Source organism: Perissodus microlepis, chromosome 10 (assembly GCF_051167445.1).
Source record: "Perissodus microlepis isolate ML-2025 ecotype Zambia chromosome 10, ASM5116744v1, whole genome shotgun sequence".
NCBI classification, from domain to species: Eukaryota; Metazoa; Chordata; class Actinopteri; order Cichliformes; family Cichlidae; genus Perissodus; species Perissodus microlepis.
In genome coordinates, this window is record NC_140470.1 from 8,429,909 (window position 1) to 8,449,578 (window position 19,670).

Here is a 19,670-nt window from a genome sequence, read left to right on the forward strand (position 1 = left end):
ATACCTTACTCAAGTAGATTTTCCAGACAACAACTGGACAGACACATCAGCAGATGGAATTTTTCCCACTCCCAGGAAGGTCACTGTTGCTTGGATTAGCATTTGAAATGTAGCAGTATGTGTGGCATGACCAGGACCATTATTTAGGCAGAACCACAGTGAAACACTGTCTGATTATTTACAAAAATAGAAAACTAGCACAAACACTGCCGATCGTCTTACAAATTACAGATGCATTTTCTATCCTTTGCTCCCATATGCTCGCTTATTTGGAAGATTCATCAAGAACCATTAGTAAACCAACTATGGACATCCTACTACAGTAAAATCTGCTTGGTGTGAGGTTGCTGCAAGGAGTGAAGCACTCTGCAATTAGGTTTAGAAAAGTGCTCCAAAAATAAACATTCAAATTTTTGAGGTGAAGTTAACTCAGTTTGCTTTAGTTACATCCTCATTTTTTAAGCACCGCTGCATTTCCAGTCTTTAGGATTATCATTAATTAATTTTACGTCTGTCACAGACTCTGAAAGCTTTAATAAAGACAGAGGTTAAAGTGGATTATCTCTTCAGCAGCACGAAAAATATGAGTGGACAAGAGGACAAAGAACCATGCCAACCATTTCGTTTTACTTTTATGACCTGTGGTCTGTTTTATTTTATTTTATTTTATTTTATTTTCAGTTCTATCCTAGTAATGAATTCAGTTTTTTCCCCATCATGTTTTCCACATTTATAGAGCCTACAGGAAATAAGATGGTAGATGATCTAAAACAAACTTTTGTAACATCATAGCATAATCACAGCAACATCCACCATTGCATAGTTAAATAGCTTACTGCAAATGGATTAAGATGTTCTGAGTGCAGCTGCTGCCTTTTTAGGCTTCTTAAATCCTTCCTAACATCCTAGTGACCTTTGAGGTCAATCAAAACATTTAGCAATTTTTTTCTTTAACTATGTGACCTCAGTTACTCGCTCAAGACTGTATACTGTATATAATCAATAGACGTAACCACCGTGAAGGTTTGTGAAGCCCCATTTTAAGGCCTCAACATTAGAATCATTGCCATCCTTGTTTCTTGGAGCCATAACTTACCATTTTTGGACAAGAGGGTTGCTAAGTTATTAGCTAATGCTAGCAAGCTTGGTTAGCACCTATCCAGCCATAGACTGCAGACTGACTCTTGGATGAGTTGACATACTTGACACATCATACATATTATTTGCCAGATAATTACAGTAAACAATCTCCAAAAGAGGTAAAAACTACAAACATAATCAAAAGCTCCAGTTCATTGATTGGATGTGGAGCCTAGCAGACAGTTGCCTGACACAACTGTATGAGTCGGCAGCCTGTGTTCTGTCAGTCAACGCAGCCACATCCCTAACTTTGAGCCTTAATAAAGTTTTATGGGTGAGTTATTGGACAGGGGGAAGTTAGCTTTAGTACCAGACTGTAAAAATTCTTATCTGTGCTGCAAAGCAGTTTTTTTTTTTAAAACATGGGCATTTATGGGCGCTGTTTTACTTTTGAAGACAAATACAGGTGGCCACATAAGACTTTCTTTTCACTTGTTTCTTGTTTCTGTGGTTCGAGCACTCCTGCAGCAAGAACAGGTCAAAGTTGAGGTTGTGTTTACAATATACATTTAACTCTGGAAGCATAAAGCAGATTTTTAAAGATTACACTCCGTCTGATTCCTTACATAAAGTCAAGTCCAAAGCTAACCCTAAGTTGCCACTTGATTATGACCTTGCTTGGAAGCACAAATGATTGCTAGTAGGTGCCAAAGAAAAGCAAAAGCATCACAGATCAAGGCTGACACAAGTTACCTCCCCCATGCCAACCTAATAGACGAGACTGCCATTCTGGATTTAACTGAAACTTTGAACACACTCAGGTAGCAAATGATGACCAAAATTGGTGGAGGTGATCTTCTTTCAGAGCCTCACAGAACTTACTACACCTCCTCTCCTCCATACCTGCTTCACGCCCTGGGGGACGGGGCTATGGCTCCCCACACTCCCTAGCAAATCGTTACATGGAGAAACCTTGAATACAAGCGTGCTGATCCACACAGGTGTGCACACAGGTGTACACACGGGTGTTCACAGACACAAACTACACCTTTCTTGGCTGCTACCTCAAAGCACATTGTGCGCTGTCGATCTTGCGTGCTGCACAATAACATTTAATTAATAACATTTAAGTATCTACTGTTATTTACTGTTAGCTAGTTTATTATGATGGTGTTGTGTTTATTATGTTGCTCTTTTTTGTTTGTTTTCTCTTCTGTTTTTTCTTCTCTCGACGGGTGATCCAGGTAATTTTTTTTCTTCCTCCCTTCCTCACCATCTCTTCTCCCCTCTGTTTTTCTTTCTCTCCCTCTCTTTCTTTTATTCTTTCTTTCTCCCTGTTCTATCCCACAGTCATGTCTGTCCCATCTGTAACAACAGAAAATAAAATAAAATAAATACATAATAATAATAAAGGTCAATCAAATGGACCAATATGGCAAGGCCATGATGAGCCACTTGGTAAAGTAAATCCGCTAGGCATCTTTCTTGGCCTTCAGACAATAAATCTGATGGCTAAAGATCCAAACGCGACAGGCAAAAAACAAACAAACAAACAAACAAACAAACAAACAAACAAACAAACAAACAACTTACTATACTGGTTTAAATTTTCAAACAGTTTGTTTGTTGCAGCCAATAGAAATTGGAGCGAAGCAGCCAAACAGAAAGTGAGATGATATCACAGCTACTGTATTGCCACCAAGCTTGATGTTTAGATTTGGTAATTCTTCTTCAGGTCATCAAAAAACAAAAAAACAAACAAACAACAAAAACCCCCCATGCTTCGCCATGGGAAGCAGCAATAATTAAAAATGCACTTTTCCTATTGGTGCTTGCAGCCAAGCTTTTATCGTGACCAGATCAAGTTGCCATGGAGACTGTGCCGTGCTGGACTGCTTGATCTGTCATCATCATCATCATCATTATCATAATCATCATCCGTGAAACTTGCAAGTATATTTTAGCATCGGAATTGCATTGCTCTAATTTCTGTTGTGCGTGTGGTTCTTGTTTTGATTTGTGTGTAGTAAGAGTGATGCTGGGAAGCTGCTCGTGAATAATAATATTTTCACCTTGTACAAGGTACCTTTTGAATTATACGTGGGGTACAATGAGAGTGCTACTGTGGTGGAGAAGCAGGGCTAATTACGGTGTGGTAGAGTAGCACTTAATAAGGGACGCTTACGAGTAACAAGACAAAGAATTCATTTATCATCTACTGTAACTTGTAACTCACAAATTAAACCCCAATGCTTTGGCGGATAATGATATTTGCCACTCTTTCATCATGCTCTCAATCCCATCCTTTTACAGATGCCATTTTTCTGCACCCCTGTAACACTCTTCATGGCACTGCCAATTGTGTTTGACAGTGAAAATCACATTTGAGATAATAGATCATATGTCAGCCAGCGGGACAGGAGGAGGTAAAGGGATGACAGAACGATTTTTGACTCAGGGCTATACCAAAAGCTTTTATTTCCCACCCATATAGCTTGTCTTGTCATCCAATTTTGGCATGTGAAGGCATGTTGAGGGGGTTGGAAATGATGACTGGTATGTGTAGTCTGTGACTGCTGTGCTCATGGCCCTGTCCCCAGTCTGTGTTTTGGAGCAAAGGCACTGTTTGCTGGACCTCCTGCACAACCGAATAAACCACCTATAAACAAGAAAATTTAAAAATAGCTTGTGAAATAAAGCCCTGAAATTCTCCTCTCTGTCACAAAATGAATGTCAGGAGAAAAAAAAGGGGAAGGTTGTAGGGAGGCGGAGCAGGAGTCAGTGAGGGTGGGTTGAGGTGGTGGGGGGGGACACTGCAGTAGAACATGGAACAATAGGCGCCCTCTGGCATCAACCTCTGGACAGCCCAAGCCGCTCAGCAAAGACACTGAACTCACCCACAATGAACTGCTGCAGCGGGAAGGGAGGCTTTAGAGAGTTCAATTTCCAACACAATTGGCTGTATTCTACTCCTTTAAATGCCAAGGAGATGGTGTGCAGCGTGTGCCTTTGTGAGGAGCTTTGCTTACAGCGAGTGTCCTCTAACAGGAGAGACAGAAGGAGAAAGACTAGAGATGGCGAAGACAGGCCAGAATGGGAGATGGTTTGGGGACAGAAATAGTGTGACTGGATAGAAGAAAAGGAAAAACGAATAAGACTGAATGACCGGGAGAGATAGAGAGTAAAAAGGAAAAAAAAAAGAAAAGAAAAGGTAGAAACGGGAAGGGTAGAGAATGTCTCCTCTGGTTGTCGTTTCGCCAGGCTCGCAGGACCGTCTGAAGGACAATGCTGCTACTAGTGAAGTGTGACGTTTGTCCTCTATCCAATTCACCACAGCCCCAAAGAAAACACTCACAATCAAGTGTCGATCATGCATCTCAAACACAATAAGCTCTTCCAAAAAAAACAAAACAAAAAAAAAACATCACATTATACAGCAATATACAGCACTGACCTTAGGTAAGAAATGTTTAGGGAGAAAAACAAAAAAGCTACAGAAATGACATTCAAATGAGGCCATCTGAACCTTTGCTGTTGCGCAGCAGTAAAAGAGCACCTTTAAAAGGTTTTTAGTAGTAAAAATAGCATTTTTCTTTTTACAGTATAACCTCCCGATGTTCCAGTAAATATAGCAAATAAAAATATGACCAGTCACATTAATGGCTCTGGTGAATAACTTCTTAGAGGTTTGTAATATTCTGCGCCATTCATCTGAAAGACCTGTTGTGCTTTTTTTGTTTTTTTTTCCCCAAGATGAAAAAAAAGCAAATATCTACTGTGTCAAATTCCCACTGGAACAAATAATCAAAACGCTACTTAGACAAAACAGCAACCGCAGGAAGACCTGCACCTGACGCCTGTCTCCGTGTCACACTCAATATAAATATGCCCGCTGTCATCAGAAAAATTGCCAAGGAGGCTGTTTCTCCATCACTGTCTTCATTTGAAGGGCATTTTGCTGCCCAAAGGCAAACGCCTAACACACTCTCCAAGCATGGCGCCCAGCCCCTTTCACAGAGGGCTGGCGGTGCAGCAGACAGGAGAGAGAAGAGCGAGAAATAAGAGAGAGTGAGAGAAAAGCCTTCGTCTCAAAGCAGACCTCACACTGGGTTCTGTCACTACAGATCAAAATCCCCTCAAAGCCATAGATCACTTCCACTATAGTTCACATGTTTCACACTTAGAAACTGTTTACCAGACTCAAAAGAGTTTGCCTGCACAGCACTCACACACGGATATAGCTTAAAAACCAAAGACAGAGTTCACTCGCAAAACAATAACTGCTTTCGATCCCAGAACACTGCACTTAAACATTTATACACTTTGAGGGGACAACTTCTTCGCTGCAAACAAATATTTACATCTATATGCTCAGCCCAGCTGAGTGAGAGGGTTGTGATGCCAGCTCTGCCTACAAGTGAGCTGACTGGCGTGACAAACACAGCAGTGTCTGCTCCTTTTTCTTGTGGAAATACCTGTCAGCGCCTGTCGACTGCTCACGCACACAATGATACATACAGGCATAAACAGCCAGGGACAGTCTGTCTCCTAAAAAGTTCCTTTAGCGTACCTGTGTGAGGCAGCAATACCAACCATCGCACAGTTTTGAGGATAAGTGACAGGCCTATATACGTGTCTGCCGGTGGTTAAGTCGGGGCCTAAAAGAGTGTCGCTTGGCTTAAATACGCCGACGCCGCATTGTGGTGCAGGGAGGAAACCTGTCTTTGGAAAGTCCTTCTGCTTGAGAGAGAAATGTCCCCCCTCATCTCAGATAAGGAGCTGATGAGATAAAGCGATAAAGTCAGTGCTTCTCCTGGGTCTTATCTGATGCTGTTATCTGACTGCACAGCACCCACCATCTCGCAATCTTTACACCCTTTAAGCACCTCTCTGAAACACTCACACCAGCATCATCGCAGACACACACACACGCACACACTCTCCATCTAATGCTCAAACATTCTAAACACCATACCAGCTTATTGATTACTTTGACACGCTCCCATTGTTGAACAGATGGCACACCTAATATCATGTGAAATGGAACTGTTCTGTGTTATCTCATGGGGAAAGGACATAAAATGACTATTTTCTCACCTTTCGGAAAGACAGAGGGGGAAAAAAACATCAGGAAAGGGGGAACAGAAGCTGTGCACTTACCTCTATGTCTGTTAGTAGTCTTATCAAACATAAGCATGGCATCATCAACCTGGAAGACACAAGAGGAGTGCCGACATTAGCTTAATCTTTTCGGCAAGTACCTCGCATCACCTTCTCCCTATTGAATCGCAGCTCGTCTACTCGCAGTAATTGCTCTTAGAATATTTATTTTCGCTCCTTTACACTGATTTCTTCCTCCAGCACCCCTCTCCCACATAATAAATCAGAGTTCACGCTGTGTTGTCGGGTTACCACTTCCGCGTCCATCTATAGATTAAAATTTCAGCGATAAAGAAATCCATGCAATCACAGTGGCGTTATGTGTTTTCTGGATTAGATGTGGCAAATATGTGAAGAGCAGCAATGGGAGAAAAATTAACAAAAACTACCAGAAGAAAAAATAAAGAAAGAAGAAGAAAAACTGTGTTGACAATATGTTTATTTTGATGAACACTGATGTCCAGTCTTGGGGAGAGGGACAGATAGATACATTATACTAAGCGGGTGTGAGACAAATGTGATCCTTCCTCATCTCAGAGCCCCAGCAGCCCCAGCAGCAGCAGCAGCAGCAGCATCCACCATAATATCATCCTTCATCATGTCCAATAAAGCCACACACAGACAGGCAGCATTTTTTTTTTCACACATCCCCGAAAAACAGATCTCTAGACACACTCTTCTTTCTATAATGCTGATGAAATGCTTAAAAAACAGACTGAGGCATGCTCATTTAGCCTGTGATGTTGTCTAAGAAACAAAAAAGAAAAGAAAAAAAGATGGAGGAGTAGAGAGCAGCAGCAGCAGCAGACAGGAACAAAAAGAGGGAGCACTCTGCACCATTCACTCCCTGGTTATGGTCTATAGGTAAGTGTAACTGTACTGAGGAGGCTTAATAGTGTGCAAGTGTGCATCTGTGCTTTTCACGGGAGGGTTACAAAGCTTCGGGAGGAGATGGGAAGAGACAAGAATAGGGGGTCTCACTCAAACCGAACTGTCTGATTGGATAAAGAGAAGTGCCTGGCAGCCAGGCAGACTAGCGCTGGCACGCTGTTCGTGCCACCCTCTTGCCACACATTTGGCACACAAGACGTTGGCACAGCTTGTAGGGCCAAGTTACTCACTGTATGGCTCACAGGCACTTGATTTGCTCCTCCCTAAATTATTTCCAAATTGTCAAATTTAGCAAGCAATACTGATGTGAATCCTCAAGTAACTTATATACGTATACACACACCCAGCGCCTAAGCACCTGAACTGCTGTTTGCCAGACTACCTGAAAAGGAAGGCAGGCAGAGCCTGCAGGTAAATGTTGCGGAAAGGTAGGGCTTATTAAATCCTACAGAGTTGCATCAGTTCTGCAAATTAGTGATAAACAACAGCTGTGACAGAACAAAACAATGGATGTTACGTGTGGTTAAGTTAAGCCAGAGTCATTGCAAGAGAGAGACATGGCAAGTGAAGAATCCTGAATTAAAACGTGGAACTTGTGCAAGGGGTGATATTGTTTAAAATGGCAGGCAGGCATTTCACACTCACTTTCTAAAATAATAATCGCTTGCTCAAGTCTTTACAAAGAGGACAAAAGTTAGACAGGCAGTCTATCTTAAGTACTGTCAGGAAATGCTCAAGTGTGGGTATAAATTCAGCAGAGCTGCTGGTACTTGAGCTGGCACTTTTATACAATCACTAACAAAGTTATTATTTTCCCTGGACTATTTCTCTTTGTCAACACACAAGGGGTAAAAAAATAATAATAATGAAGTTTGCAGTGTCTCTGAAAAATGTGCTATCTGATGACTGTGTGGCGGGAAAATATTACAGGGGGAGTACAAATAAACAGTTGCCGGGCAACATCACCTGCAGCAACAGTTTTCTAAACAGACATTTAAAATGTCACCAAACCTAACGTCTGTCTCATTCCAGCCGATCTAATCAAAATCACATTAAAGTGAGAGGAAACTGGGAAACTGCAACCCATAAGTGCTAATGGCTGCAGTCCACTGGCTAGGTTTAAAGAACCCAAAGAAACTTGTAGACTGTTTAGTGTCTACACAGCACTGAAAACAAGAGGTGAGAAAACTCCAATTTGGTCCATTTCTGTAGCTGGAATTCAGCTTGTAGCACCAGAAAGAGTTTCTAATGCCTAAGCATTTGACAGCGTGAAAGCTGCATTGCAGAGCAAAGATGGAATGGCATGTTTACCAACTATGGTAAACGTTTAATTTGACAAGCGTGACTGACAGCCTGTGATCATTTACATGGGAGACAGAAATTTATAGCATTTGACTTCTGTCATCTAATGTCAGTGATACTGGAAGAGCCAACAGAGTCACTAGTCCATGCATCAGTAGAAGTGCAAACAAAAATGGCATATTTATTTGACACTTAAAGAAATACAGGCACATAGAAACATGGCACATAGAACTTCCCAAAACATTAAATAGAATAGCATTGTATTTTAAAGCAAAGTAACACAACATAAATTAACATTAAGACCCTACAATATCAGAGAGTTCAAACATATCCATACAGTGTGAATGACATTACATCCACATGACCAAAAACTTGGCGACAGTAGGGAAGAAGAACTTTCTCCTAATAGGAAAAGACCTCTGGTGGACTCAATTTAAGGGAGTTTCATCCATCTGGCTTGACCAGTTGGTGAAAAGGGTTACACTACATAGGAAAAACTACTGGGGCACTTACAGATTATACCTATAGAAGCCGCTCAGCGATGGAAACCTAAGCCACGTATTTGTGCTGATGTTAATGGCAGCTGTGGTGTGGAACTCTGCAGTTATTGAGCCAGCAGTGCATGGGCGAAATATATACAGTATGTGCCTCAGATCTGTAATTTTTATTCAGCTGTTGATCATGGAATCTTGGTAGTATCACGCTTTAATTTAGCAAGCTTTTTAGAATAACCCATTCTTTCACAAATGTTTGTAAAGACATGGCTAGGTGCATGATATTATATACCTGTGACAATGAGACAGAAAACACTAAAAACACATAGACAAAGTCACTCCATACTTTGTCCATGTGGTGTAAGAAAAGAAAGAGTAGAGGAGAACAGAAAGAGCACCAACAACAGTCATGGCAAACACATAACTTGGTTTACAGATGAAGACAAATTATTAGCCCCTTTGAAATTTACATTTTTAATCAAAGTTTTCCCAGCTGCTTTTTTAACAGAGAAACAAATTTTCCTCATAGCATTTCTAAAAATATTGTTGTCTTTAGAGAGCATGATTTTTTTTCTATTTGCAAACAACAACAGAATTATTTCAGAAAAGAAAAATTACCAGGGTCAATATTATTAGCCCCCTGAAAAACTGACCTTTTTTGAGCCATAGAAACAAACCACTGGTCTACAATGATTTGCTTTAGCTGTGTAATGGTCAAAGCTTGTAAAATCAAGTTAAAACTGAGGCTTCTCTTCCAATTTATACACAGAACAAAAACCTTTGTTCTGTATTTGATTTGAGCTGTCACTTGAGAAAGCATAATGCCAAAAATGAAATAAATTACTTTAGACTTGAGAAAATTAATTGTTGATGGTCACAAACCAGGAGATGGACATACAAAATTATCACAGCGTTTCTAACTGTCAAGAACTGGAGCGAGAAGTATCATCAAGAAATTCAAAGAGAGCCACACAGTACAGAACAAGCCTGGCAGAGATTAGCAAGTGAAAGATTTCAAAAAGTTTGGAAAGAAAACTACTGAGAGATGTGTCTAAACACCCCAGAACAAGACACTAGTAAATGACTTAGCCAAGTCAGGAACAGTAGTCTCAAGAAGACAATCACTAGAACCCTGCACAGGGATGGGCTGTGAGGTTAGAGACTAAGAAAAACTCAACTTCTGCAGAAGAGACGCCTTCAAGCCATACTGAAGTATACCAAGGACAACCTGGAGAAAGATTATACATACTGGAAGCACATCCTCCAGTAAGATAAGATGAAACTAGAGCTGTTTGGCCAGAGACCCAGTAAAACACAGGGTGGGAGTATTATGTTGTGTGGATGCTTCAGTGCGTCTGGAGCTGGGAATCTCGTCAAGCACGAAGGAACGACGAAGAAAGAAGATTTCAAAAGAAAATCTCAAGCAGTCAGCAGCAAAACTGGGTCTCGGTCGTCACTTTGTCTTCCAACGCAACAATGACCCAAAACATATGCCACTTTTAGTGAAGAAATACTTCCAGAAGACCAAAGTCAATGTTACAGACTGGCCTGTGCAAAGCCCTGACTTGAATCCCACTGAAAATCGATGGGCTGACTGAAGACCAAGATCCATACCAGAGGACCATCAAATCTGGAAGAGATTGTGAGATTCATCAGAAGAAGAATGGGCTGGGAGATGTGTGCGAGACTTGTTGTAAACTACAACAAATGCCTACAGGCTGTTATCCAGCAAAGGATACACAACTGACTGTTAGCATCAGAGAGCTAATAATGCTGATGTTGGTCATTTTGGTGCTTATGGAATAATTGATGTTCTGTGTCCAAAATCAAACTGGGATGTTTGGAGAAGCTGTGTTAAAAATTCTTTGCTCTGTTTAAGAACTTGGGAAATAGTTAAAAAAAAAAAAAGCAGAAGAAGAAGAAGAAGGAAGGAAAAGACAAAGAAAAAAAGAAAACATTTAAAAAAAATTCTGTCCTCATCTGTAAGTCTGGATGAGTTATTACAGTTTTGCATTATCTAATTAGTTTTCATTTAATAAGTTTTTGTTTTCAGTGTCATTTCAAATTCCAAAGTAGGTTTAGTTATTTTGTAACAATAAAAACTAAACGGAAACGTTTCATTTTAGTTTAGTTTTTATTACGCTGACTGTATAATTTGGAGAGTTTATGTCAAACATCCAGAAATAAAAATGCAAATACAGTGCTTTTTGAATACAACCTAAGCATAGTCATGTAGACATCTCAATAAATAGACCAACATTAAAACTTAAAGAGACATCTTGCACTTTTTAATTTGAGTTATATTTTTATAGGTAGACAGTGCAATTTCAGTTAGCTCTCATGTTTTCAAGTCCAGTTTTTTTCTTCCCCCATTAACTGTTTTTTTTCCACACATAGTTTTTGGTTTTTTGTGTCGGTGCGTTGTGTTGTCATGTGGTGCTGTATAAACAAGTGGCCCGCAGTTTCATCAGCCATCAGCCACCACGAGCCCTTCATGCAGCATGACATTCAGATATCTGCACTCTAATATTGATAGTATTGCCACCATAAAGCCATTTACAACCTGAGAGCAGAAAGACTGCTACTTTGTAAAATGAAGTGAGGTCTATTAAAGGAAGTGTATTACATAAATGTGTGAACTGTGTTGTTGTGACATTATTAGAGAAGGACCATCCTGTCAGCGAGACCCATCCAACAAAGAACACAGATTCACAGTGAAGCACTGATGGGCACTTTAACAAAGAATGTGCACATCATGTGAGGGTCACACTCCAGCAGGTCATACTATACACCCTCCCCTCTCTCTCTCTCTCTCTCTCTCTATGCCACTTGCAGAGTCTATAGAACCATCTCCTGTGCTTCAGGGCTTTTCAATGTAGTTATTCAAGCAGAACACAACTGTGTGCCTCCATCTGATAGAAGGTTAAGGACCTCTTCACTGCTCACAAAAAAAAGCCCGCCACACAGAGGTGAGGCCAGGCTCACCTCAGGGAAGAAATCTTTCTCTGTCCTCCTCCTCCTTCTCTTTCACTCTTCCTTTTCTCCTGGCACAGTGAAAAGAAAGGTTCAAAGGATAATGGCTGTCTTATCAACTATGTAAAAAGGGAATGGGAACTCCAGCGAAGTGCCTGGCCTTTTGTGACAATGAAGAAAAGAGCAAAAGTCTATTTCACTGTGGTATATGCACTGGAACAGTCCATGACCGCTTAAGAAGAGGCTGCTGGAAGGCAGTCAGCGGGCGAGAGGCTGGGCAGCTCTTTAACTGAACCTGCAGCAAACGCATCTGAACCAAATAACCTCTAACAAAGGGCCAGCAGAAGTATATTATTTATGTCAAGTGTTGGCTTACTAGCAATACACAGCAAGAAGGTAGTGATTTCATACTAGAGCCCTTTCCTCTTTCTGAATCCCATTGTGCAAGCTCTTACACTGTTGCTATTACAAATTGTTCATAATTCCTGTGAAAGAACTTCTGCCTGGGCTTTAAAGGCATCGACCAACAGATCGCACATTAATTGGTGCACTGGGAGCTTTTACGCATTCACTGTGTTGTCAAACAACTAATCAATGCAAATGCTAGAAGACTAGCATCCTCCTCTGAGTTCTGGAGAACCAGAAAAAATATTTGGTGTCCTTTACAGGTTGTGTGCTTTGATTGATTAGTAGTGTTTACGCAGTATTTAATGCACCTCTGAAGGTTTTATCTACAGCATGCCTTTTGGTTGAAGCTCCAAGTTCTGTCTGTGAAACTATTTTTTTTCTCTATTGTCGTGACCACTGAAGGTAAGTCATCTTTGGAGTAACATGACGGTAAAGCTCTATATCACTCTGCTTCAATAAGCCGTGAAAAAGAGACCTTTTCTGACATATAGCACAAAGTTCAACCTCACACCAAGTACAACCTCTTTGTCTGTGTCAATCCATATGTTTGAACAAGCACAGAAAAATGCATGCTAATTCTAGAAAAAAAAGAAAAATGTGGTTGAATGATGAATTATGTATCAAAGGACAAACACATCAATAAAGGCTAATGTGCTCTGTTTTTGGACAGGAAAACAGCAGAGGTGCCAGGTGACAGGGGGAGATTTAAGAGCTCTGGAAATGAATTATGACAGCTATTTAGATAGGTGTCAAATGCACATTTACATTCAGCTCATGGCTGAAGGCTAGAGGAGCTTTCCTGCAATTTGGGGGTGACACTGATATAGATCATATCTGATGCCAAAGGAACGAAGGCCTGAGCCACAGATAGTGACCCGAGAGTAGGCTGTGCCTATCCTTTTGTTGTGTCTCTGTCTTTGTACTGGCACCTGGTGCGGCTTTGTGCTGGCTGCACTGGGATACACAGTGGTTTCTTTTCTTGCTTTTATTACACTTGCTGTGAACTTCATTTTTATCTGAGTGGAAAGAATTGAGCTGTGTGTAGTTATTAGGCAATTTTGGTGTCAGTTTTGGTGTCAAGGATTACTGGGATTTGTGCTCACGCTGCCAACACCAAAGCACCGACTGGGCTATTTGCATCAGTTTACCAGGTGATGCTCAAAATCATTTGTGGCCAATTCAGCATGAAAAAAATCCTGCTACAAATGCCTCGATTACAAAAAAAAATATCACAGTGCCAATTTTCTATTGGCACAACTCAAAGCAATAAATACAGATCATGTGAACAGGTTTGGCCCTCAATATACCCTACAGTAAAAGCGCTTTTCATAAGTAGAACCCTGGTTTAAGCTGTCTTGCTGGCAAGCACCCATTTTTCTCAAGTGTTTCTGACTAAAGGGCCGACTCCCTCCTATTTCTAGGGACAGCTGCTTGTAGCCGAACCTGCAGCACAGCCTTGCAGCCGGGTGGGTAAAGGGGGCAAAAAAGAAATCCCTCCATTGATCAGTGATGTATCACATCATTATTATCATTACCGCTGTGACAGATAAGGTCATGGTCGAGGAGAAAAACTCAGCTCGCGCTGCCCCTTCATCAACACTCCCCTCGCAGTAGTGCATCTAATATTCTATTACAATGATGGCAATTAACAGAGAAATGATAGCGACCAGTGACAATGGACAAATTTGTGACAACCCTTTCAATTGTTCTTTTGTAGAGGAAATCTATATCATTGTCTGGGAACGTTGAGCTGCAGTGTGCTGCATCCACGCTTGAGCGCTTTTACAAGTGGTAGTTTAACGAGGAGCAGAGGGCAAAATTTTAGCTCCCCATAAGCTCTTGCAATTACACAAGGTGGCAAAAGGGACAGCGTTCTTAAGCGTGAGCCGAGATGGATGAGCTATTCTTTCAGCATCCAACGAGCCAGGGGCCAGGCCAGCTATGTTTAATCTGGAACGCAACCTTTTTCTTTCCCAAAAGGAATATTCCTTATTATAATGGATGAGTGGCAACCCTCCGCAGAAGTGATAAAAATGCAAGGCTAGAGTGCAAACTTAACACACACATCACACACATACAGATAGAAAAAGCACAGCGATGTCGGGGTGAAGAGAAGCTTATCTGCTGTCTGCTCTGTCTACCACATTTCTCTCTCTTTTTTCTTTTAAGTAAATATGTCTGTTTCATAGTTTCCCCCAGCAAAACTTTATTCCTTAACTCTTTTGAAAATAAATAAAAAAAATTTAAGAAATGCCAATTTGCACAGATTTAAAGGGACAAATACTTTGTTACTGGACAGAAAACAGAAGGTGCTGCAAGGCTGCCCTAGAAGTGTAACATATTAATCAGAATCAATCACGTTTGATTGGCAAATACAAGTCTTACCTGTTACACTATATTCTGTAACCACAGAGCTCCACAAAGGAAACTAGCTGGCAGTATACACGCTTCATCTATTATTTTTATATCCACTGCTGAAAAACAGAAGCAACAGACGGATTTGTGTTTTTCAGCATTTATTCCACAGCAATTCTTGTGTACGTAATTATTAATGATATACACCACTGGCGGATTGTCACTGCTTATTCCACTAACTTTCCCTCTTGTTGACATTAACAAAATGGCTTGAGAGAAACAGTTGAGGAGGACAATTCCTCAAATCTGTCAGGATTACATATTTATGAGGTCCCCTGCTCAGCATCCAAGGAGGTCGCTATGGTGATACAAACTGATGTATATTCGAACAATGAACTTTGCTTTGTGTGTCGAGAATGCCTTAGAGCATTGTTGAAATGGTTAGAACAGATCCTACCACGGAGCTCTGAGCAGCTTTCAGATCAGCAAATACACAATTAAAAAGACAGTCATGCTGAGGCCACTCTAATCAATGTACTGTTACAAAGAAATGTAATAAAAGGATGATGGAGTGATGCCTTCAGGAGGCTGCTGTATTGTTAGAGCAGACTGTAGCACTGTTGTGCCACAAAAATATTTTATTAGCACAACTCCACACATCTAGGCTCCCACAGAAAAAAACGATGGAGGTAACAATGAGTCATACTCTGACACCCTGTTCTTGTAATTGAACCAAATTTCTATACAAAACAATGTTTTATTCTTAAGTAATCCCAATTATGCACTACAGAAACATAACACTGTCACCCAGGGAGTCTTGTTTACCTACAATTAAGGAACATTCTTTCGACGTCCATCCTCCAAACCAACCAGCAGATTGTATTATATGGAAAAAAGCCTCAACCTTTCATGAAGGATAAAAGTCAGCTTTCAGACTGGTCTTAAAAGCTGTGTGTTTCTCATTTAAAACAGCCACTGTGACCCCATTACACAGAAGGAAACCTCAGGTTCTTACTTCCTGTGTCAACTAGTTCGGTATATTGCTGGGTCTGGCCCTCTGTTTGGCCTCACAGAGGCATGTCCACACACTTGAGCTCAGTATGCTTGAGGAAGTAGGACTTGGTCTCGTCCATCAATCCGCCTGTCTTCCTTTGCCAAGCTGCAGGGAACTACCCATTATGGAGTCATTTTATTAATAGGGCCCCTTTCCTCTCCGCCACACTCTTGCAGAGTGCCTCCTCATTCTGTCAGAATGGAGTATGCCTGCAAGCCACCTCCATGAAACTGCTTCACCAGGACCCTCCCTCTTTCTCCCATGTGAAAGCTCAGGCTGGGAAATATTATGCTTTCAAGCTAAAATAGTATTTGGAGAGGTGAGCAATCCCTAAGCCCTACAGCAAACAGTTTAACATTGAGGACTTATTTAAAATGATGTCCTTCCTCCTAGAAAGCAAATCAGATTCCTCTTTTAGCAGACACACACATGGACAAAGGCACAAACAAACACCCAAAACAAGTTTGACATTCTGCACCCCCCTTTTTCCCCTCCTTCTTGTAAATATATAGCTCGGAGCACCTTTGACCGGAGGGTGTGGAAAGGTCAGAGGATGCAGTATAGTTTAGGGAGGCTGAGTGAAAACACATTGCAAAAAGGTTAAAGACATGGCTGGGGAGAGGTTTGTTTAACTGGACTTAATATGAGGAGATTGCAGAAGATGAAAAGGATTGAAGTGGCATTAGGGTACACAACTTCTATTAAATGCATTTGAATACATAATAAGTTCATTCACTTCAAAAACTTTTCCCATATTCCACTCGCAGTCTTGTTGCTGATATTTCATTTCATTATTTACTATATTTTGGAATTCAAATATTCAGCCAACGTCCCTTTTACTGTCCCTCTTAAAGTTTTTGCTGTTGCTCTCTCGGTTTTCATTGCAGAAGCAGTAAAGGTGTGCAGACAGTTTATGCCAACATAAAAGCAGCTACCAATGATTAAACCTTTTTTCAGCACCTTTCTTAGAAGCCCCATTCACATTCATTTTCAAACATAAAGAGCCTGTTTTAAAACTCTATTATAAGTGCCACCTACGCAGATCCAGTTGCTTAAATCAGGCTCACTGTATTGCTAAAAGAGTATTTCGAACCATTCCAACATTTAGCACTAGTCAGAATTAGCATGCAGGTAATATGCCAGTGACATGCCTCAGTGACTGACAGAAAAACTGTCTGAGAAACTTTTCACCTTGCTTGCTGATAAGATCTTTATCTAATTGTCTGCATAGTGCAAACTAGAAGGAATACGAATAAAACTGGTATCAATATTTCATAACTGGGCTAAACTGCAGTGAGGCAGCAAAACCTCTGTTTCTTAAAGCTTTATTCTAAATGTAACTGCAGCATACTTAACAACATTTACTAATATTGAGTATAGGCCTAGTTAGACTTTAACTCAGAGTCAATTACATATAGCTTCAGTTCAGTTTTATTTATACAGAGCCAAGTCACAACAACAAAACAGCTAGCTTAAACAAACTACCACAGATAAATCTTACGATTTGTTTACTTGGACTTTTACAGTGTAGGGCAAGAAAAGCTCCAGTACTATTCATTTGTAAAGATGACCACGTATATTTCCCTGTCAGGTCAACCATTCCTACCGCTTAAATGAGCCACCACTGACAGCCTGGGTTGTTGTGGAGATGGAGATTGGGATTGGTGCGATTTGGCGTGTAAGGCAGACTCAGGAGAGGTTTGTTCACATGTTGGTGCCCTACCCTACAACATTCTGATGCTGATTAGTGTATCTGAGCACAGCAACTATCTGGCATTTAAGTTAAACTCGAAGACGTTCAAAGGATGGCTATAGAACTGCAGTGCTGCTTTTGCCCTCAAGGTCGGGATGTCCCAGTAGCTCTGATGTCATGTGAAAGCTATGGATTGCAGCATAACTAAGCGAAGGTACCGCATCACCTGATTCAGCCCTAACTATATACTTAGTCAAAAAGGAAGGTTTTAATCTAATCTTAAAAGTAAAAGAGAGGTTTTCAGTCTCCCGAATCCAAACTGGGAGTTGGTTCCACAGAAAAGGGGCCTGAAAGCTGAAGGATCTGCCTCCCATTCTACTTTTAAATACCAGAGGAACCATTAGTAAGCCAGTAGTCTGAGAGTCAAGTGCTCTATTGCGGTAATATGGTACTATTAGGTCTTTAAGATAAAATGGGGCTTGATTATACAAGAATATCAGGCCTAGTTACGAGGCCTGCTATTTCTTTTAATACACACTATTACACTAATAAGTTACTTGCAAGATAGGGTCTTACGTACAGTTTTGATAGGCATATTATTGAAATAAGGCATCTCTTCACCACTGATATGGAGTTGTGAAATGCCGGCTTAACTGAGCTCTTTTCTCCAGTGGAGAAATGACTAGATAGAAATTAACCTAGTCTGAATGAGTGCTTGTCCTTCTCTGTGATAGTGTCTGCTCTTCTTCACATGTGAATCTAAGAGGTGGCCTTGAATTGGAGAGGTTGCTTTTAGTTCACTTTGTTGTGTTTGAGTATACTCAGGAAAGCAAAAGGCTTCCACTGTAGCCCTGTGACTGCTTCAGCTTAACTAAAAGACACAGCCAGAAGTGCCTCACATAATAAGCCATTTACTAATTGTGTTAATAACCAGCTGGAAAATAAAATCTCAACAATGGACTATTTTGTGTCCATGAATTAGTGAAAGTGCTCAATGACTGTTCATGAGTCCGATCCATAAATCTCTTTTAGGAGACAAGGTGTGTATTATGTACTTTGATATTAATAGGTGAACAAGAGGGATCAAATGAACTGCTAGGCTCAAGTGAATAGCATTAATTTCACTCACAATGGCCACCACCCCTAATACCTGCAGTGTTTTACTTAGATTAGGATTAAGCTTTTTTTTCTTTTTTATAAGACCATTTCAATAATTTGACATTCCTCCCCAGAATGGGAGAGAATGAACGTCGATAAAAACTTTTTTTCCCCTCCTCCTTTTCATGCAAAACACTTTCATCTGTCATTTCATGATAGCCCGTCTCTCTTTGTCAGCATAAATACGGGAGCCCCTATTTGAATATGGTTACACATCCCTCTATTTATTAAAGCTTGGATTAACATGACAGGAAGTTTTGTCTGGGGGCTCTTTAAGATGGCTCAGAGAGGCAATCTGGTGACAGTAATAGGATCCAGCTAATATACTTGACTGATGCTCCTTTCCCAGTGTTATAAAGCAGAACAATGGGAGTGGGGTTCTGGGAGTGAATACATTGTGTTTTGAAACTGTGTGTGTAAGTGAGTGTGTGTGTGTGTCTGGGGGGACGAGGGTGCGCTAATCAGGCAGAATACCATCACTTAGCAAATATAAGGGCTGAAGAAATAAAAATACTAAAGGTCACAGAGCAATTCCATCAGGATAAGTATGCTACAATTAAATGAATAGACAAAGGCTCTGACATTAGTGGGAGCTATAATAATGTTTTACTCCAGTGTCTGGGAGTTTGTAGAGATTTGTTAAAGGTTGGCTTTAGAAAATAAACAGAAAATCATTTGATTCCTGCTCTTCGTCCGCTGGAGAAACACTCGAGTTGCTATTCTTTCCTCTTTGATGTCAGGTGTTGGGGGAATCCTCGCGTGCAGGCATTTGTTCTTTTTCTTTATTGAACATAGTACTATTGTATTTGTTTGACTTAAAATCTACAAGAAGCCTTTAAAACTGAGGCATGAAAATAAATCTGCAACAAGGTAATCAAGTATCGCGATAAGTGAGCAGCGGCAATGGCCACTTTTTTTTATAAGTGTGAACATTTCTCTGCTTTCCCTTCAAATGTCACAGCATAACCTTGGGGGCTCTGAACTGTAAATTTAAGTGTTGTTGTTTATATTCTTGTAGAGCAAGTGATAAATTTGCTAATTAAGAAAGTAATTGGCACATTATTCGCTAATGAAAATTATTAATCATCATTAGGAGAATGCA

General features: G+C 40.6%; 1 protein-coding gene across 7 annotated transcripts in view; it reads right to left on the reverse strand.

Annotated features, from left to right (window-relative positions):
- msi2b (musashi RNA-binding protein 2b) overlaps positions 1 to 19,670 on the reverse strand; it is a 266,007-nt gene that overhangs the window by 113,603 nt on the left and 132,734 nt on the right. For all 7 annotated transcript variants that reach the window (XM_084941769.1, XM_084941766.1, XM_084941770.1 and 4 more), the window contains exon 7: positions 6,241 to 6,289. In XM_084941769.1, the coding sequence (XP_084797895.1) occupies positions 6,241 to 6,289 (49 nt within the window). The remainder of the gene's footprint in view (positions 1 to 6,240; positions 6,290 to 19,670) is intronic.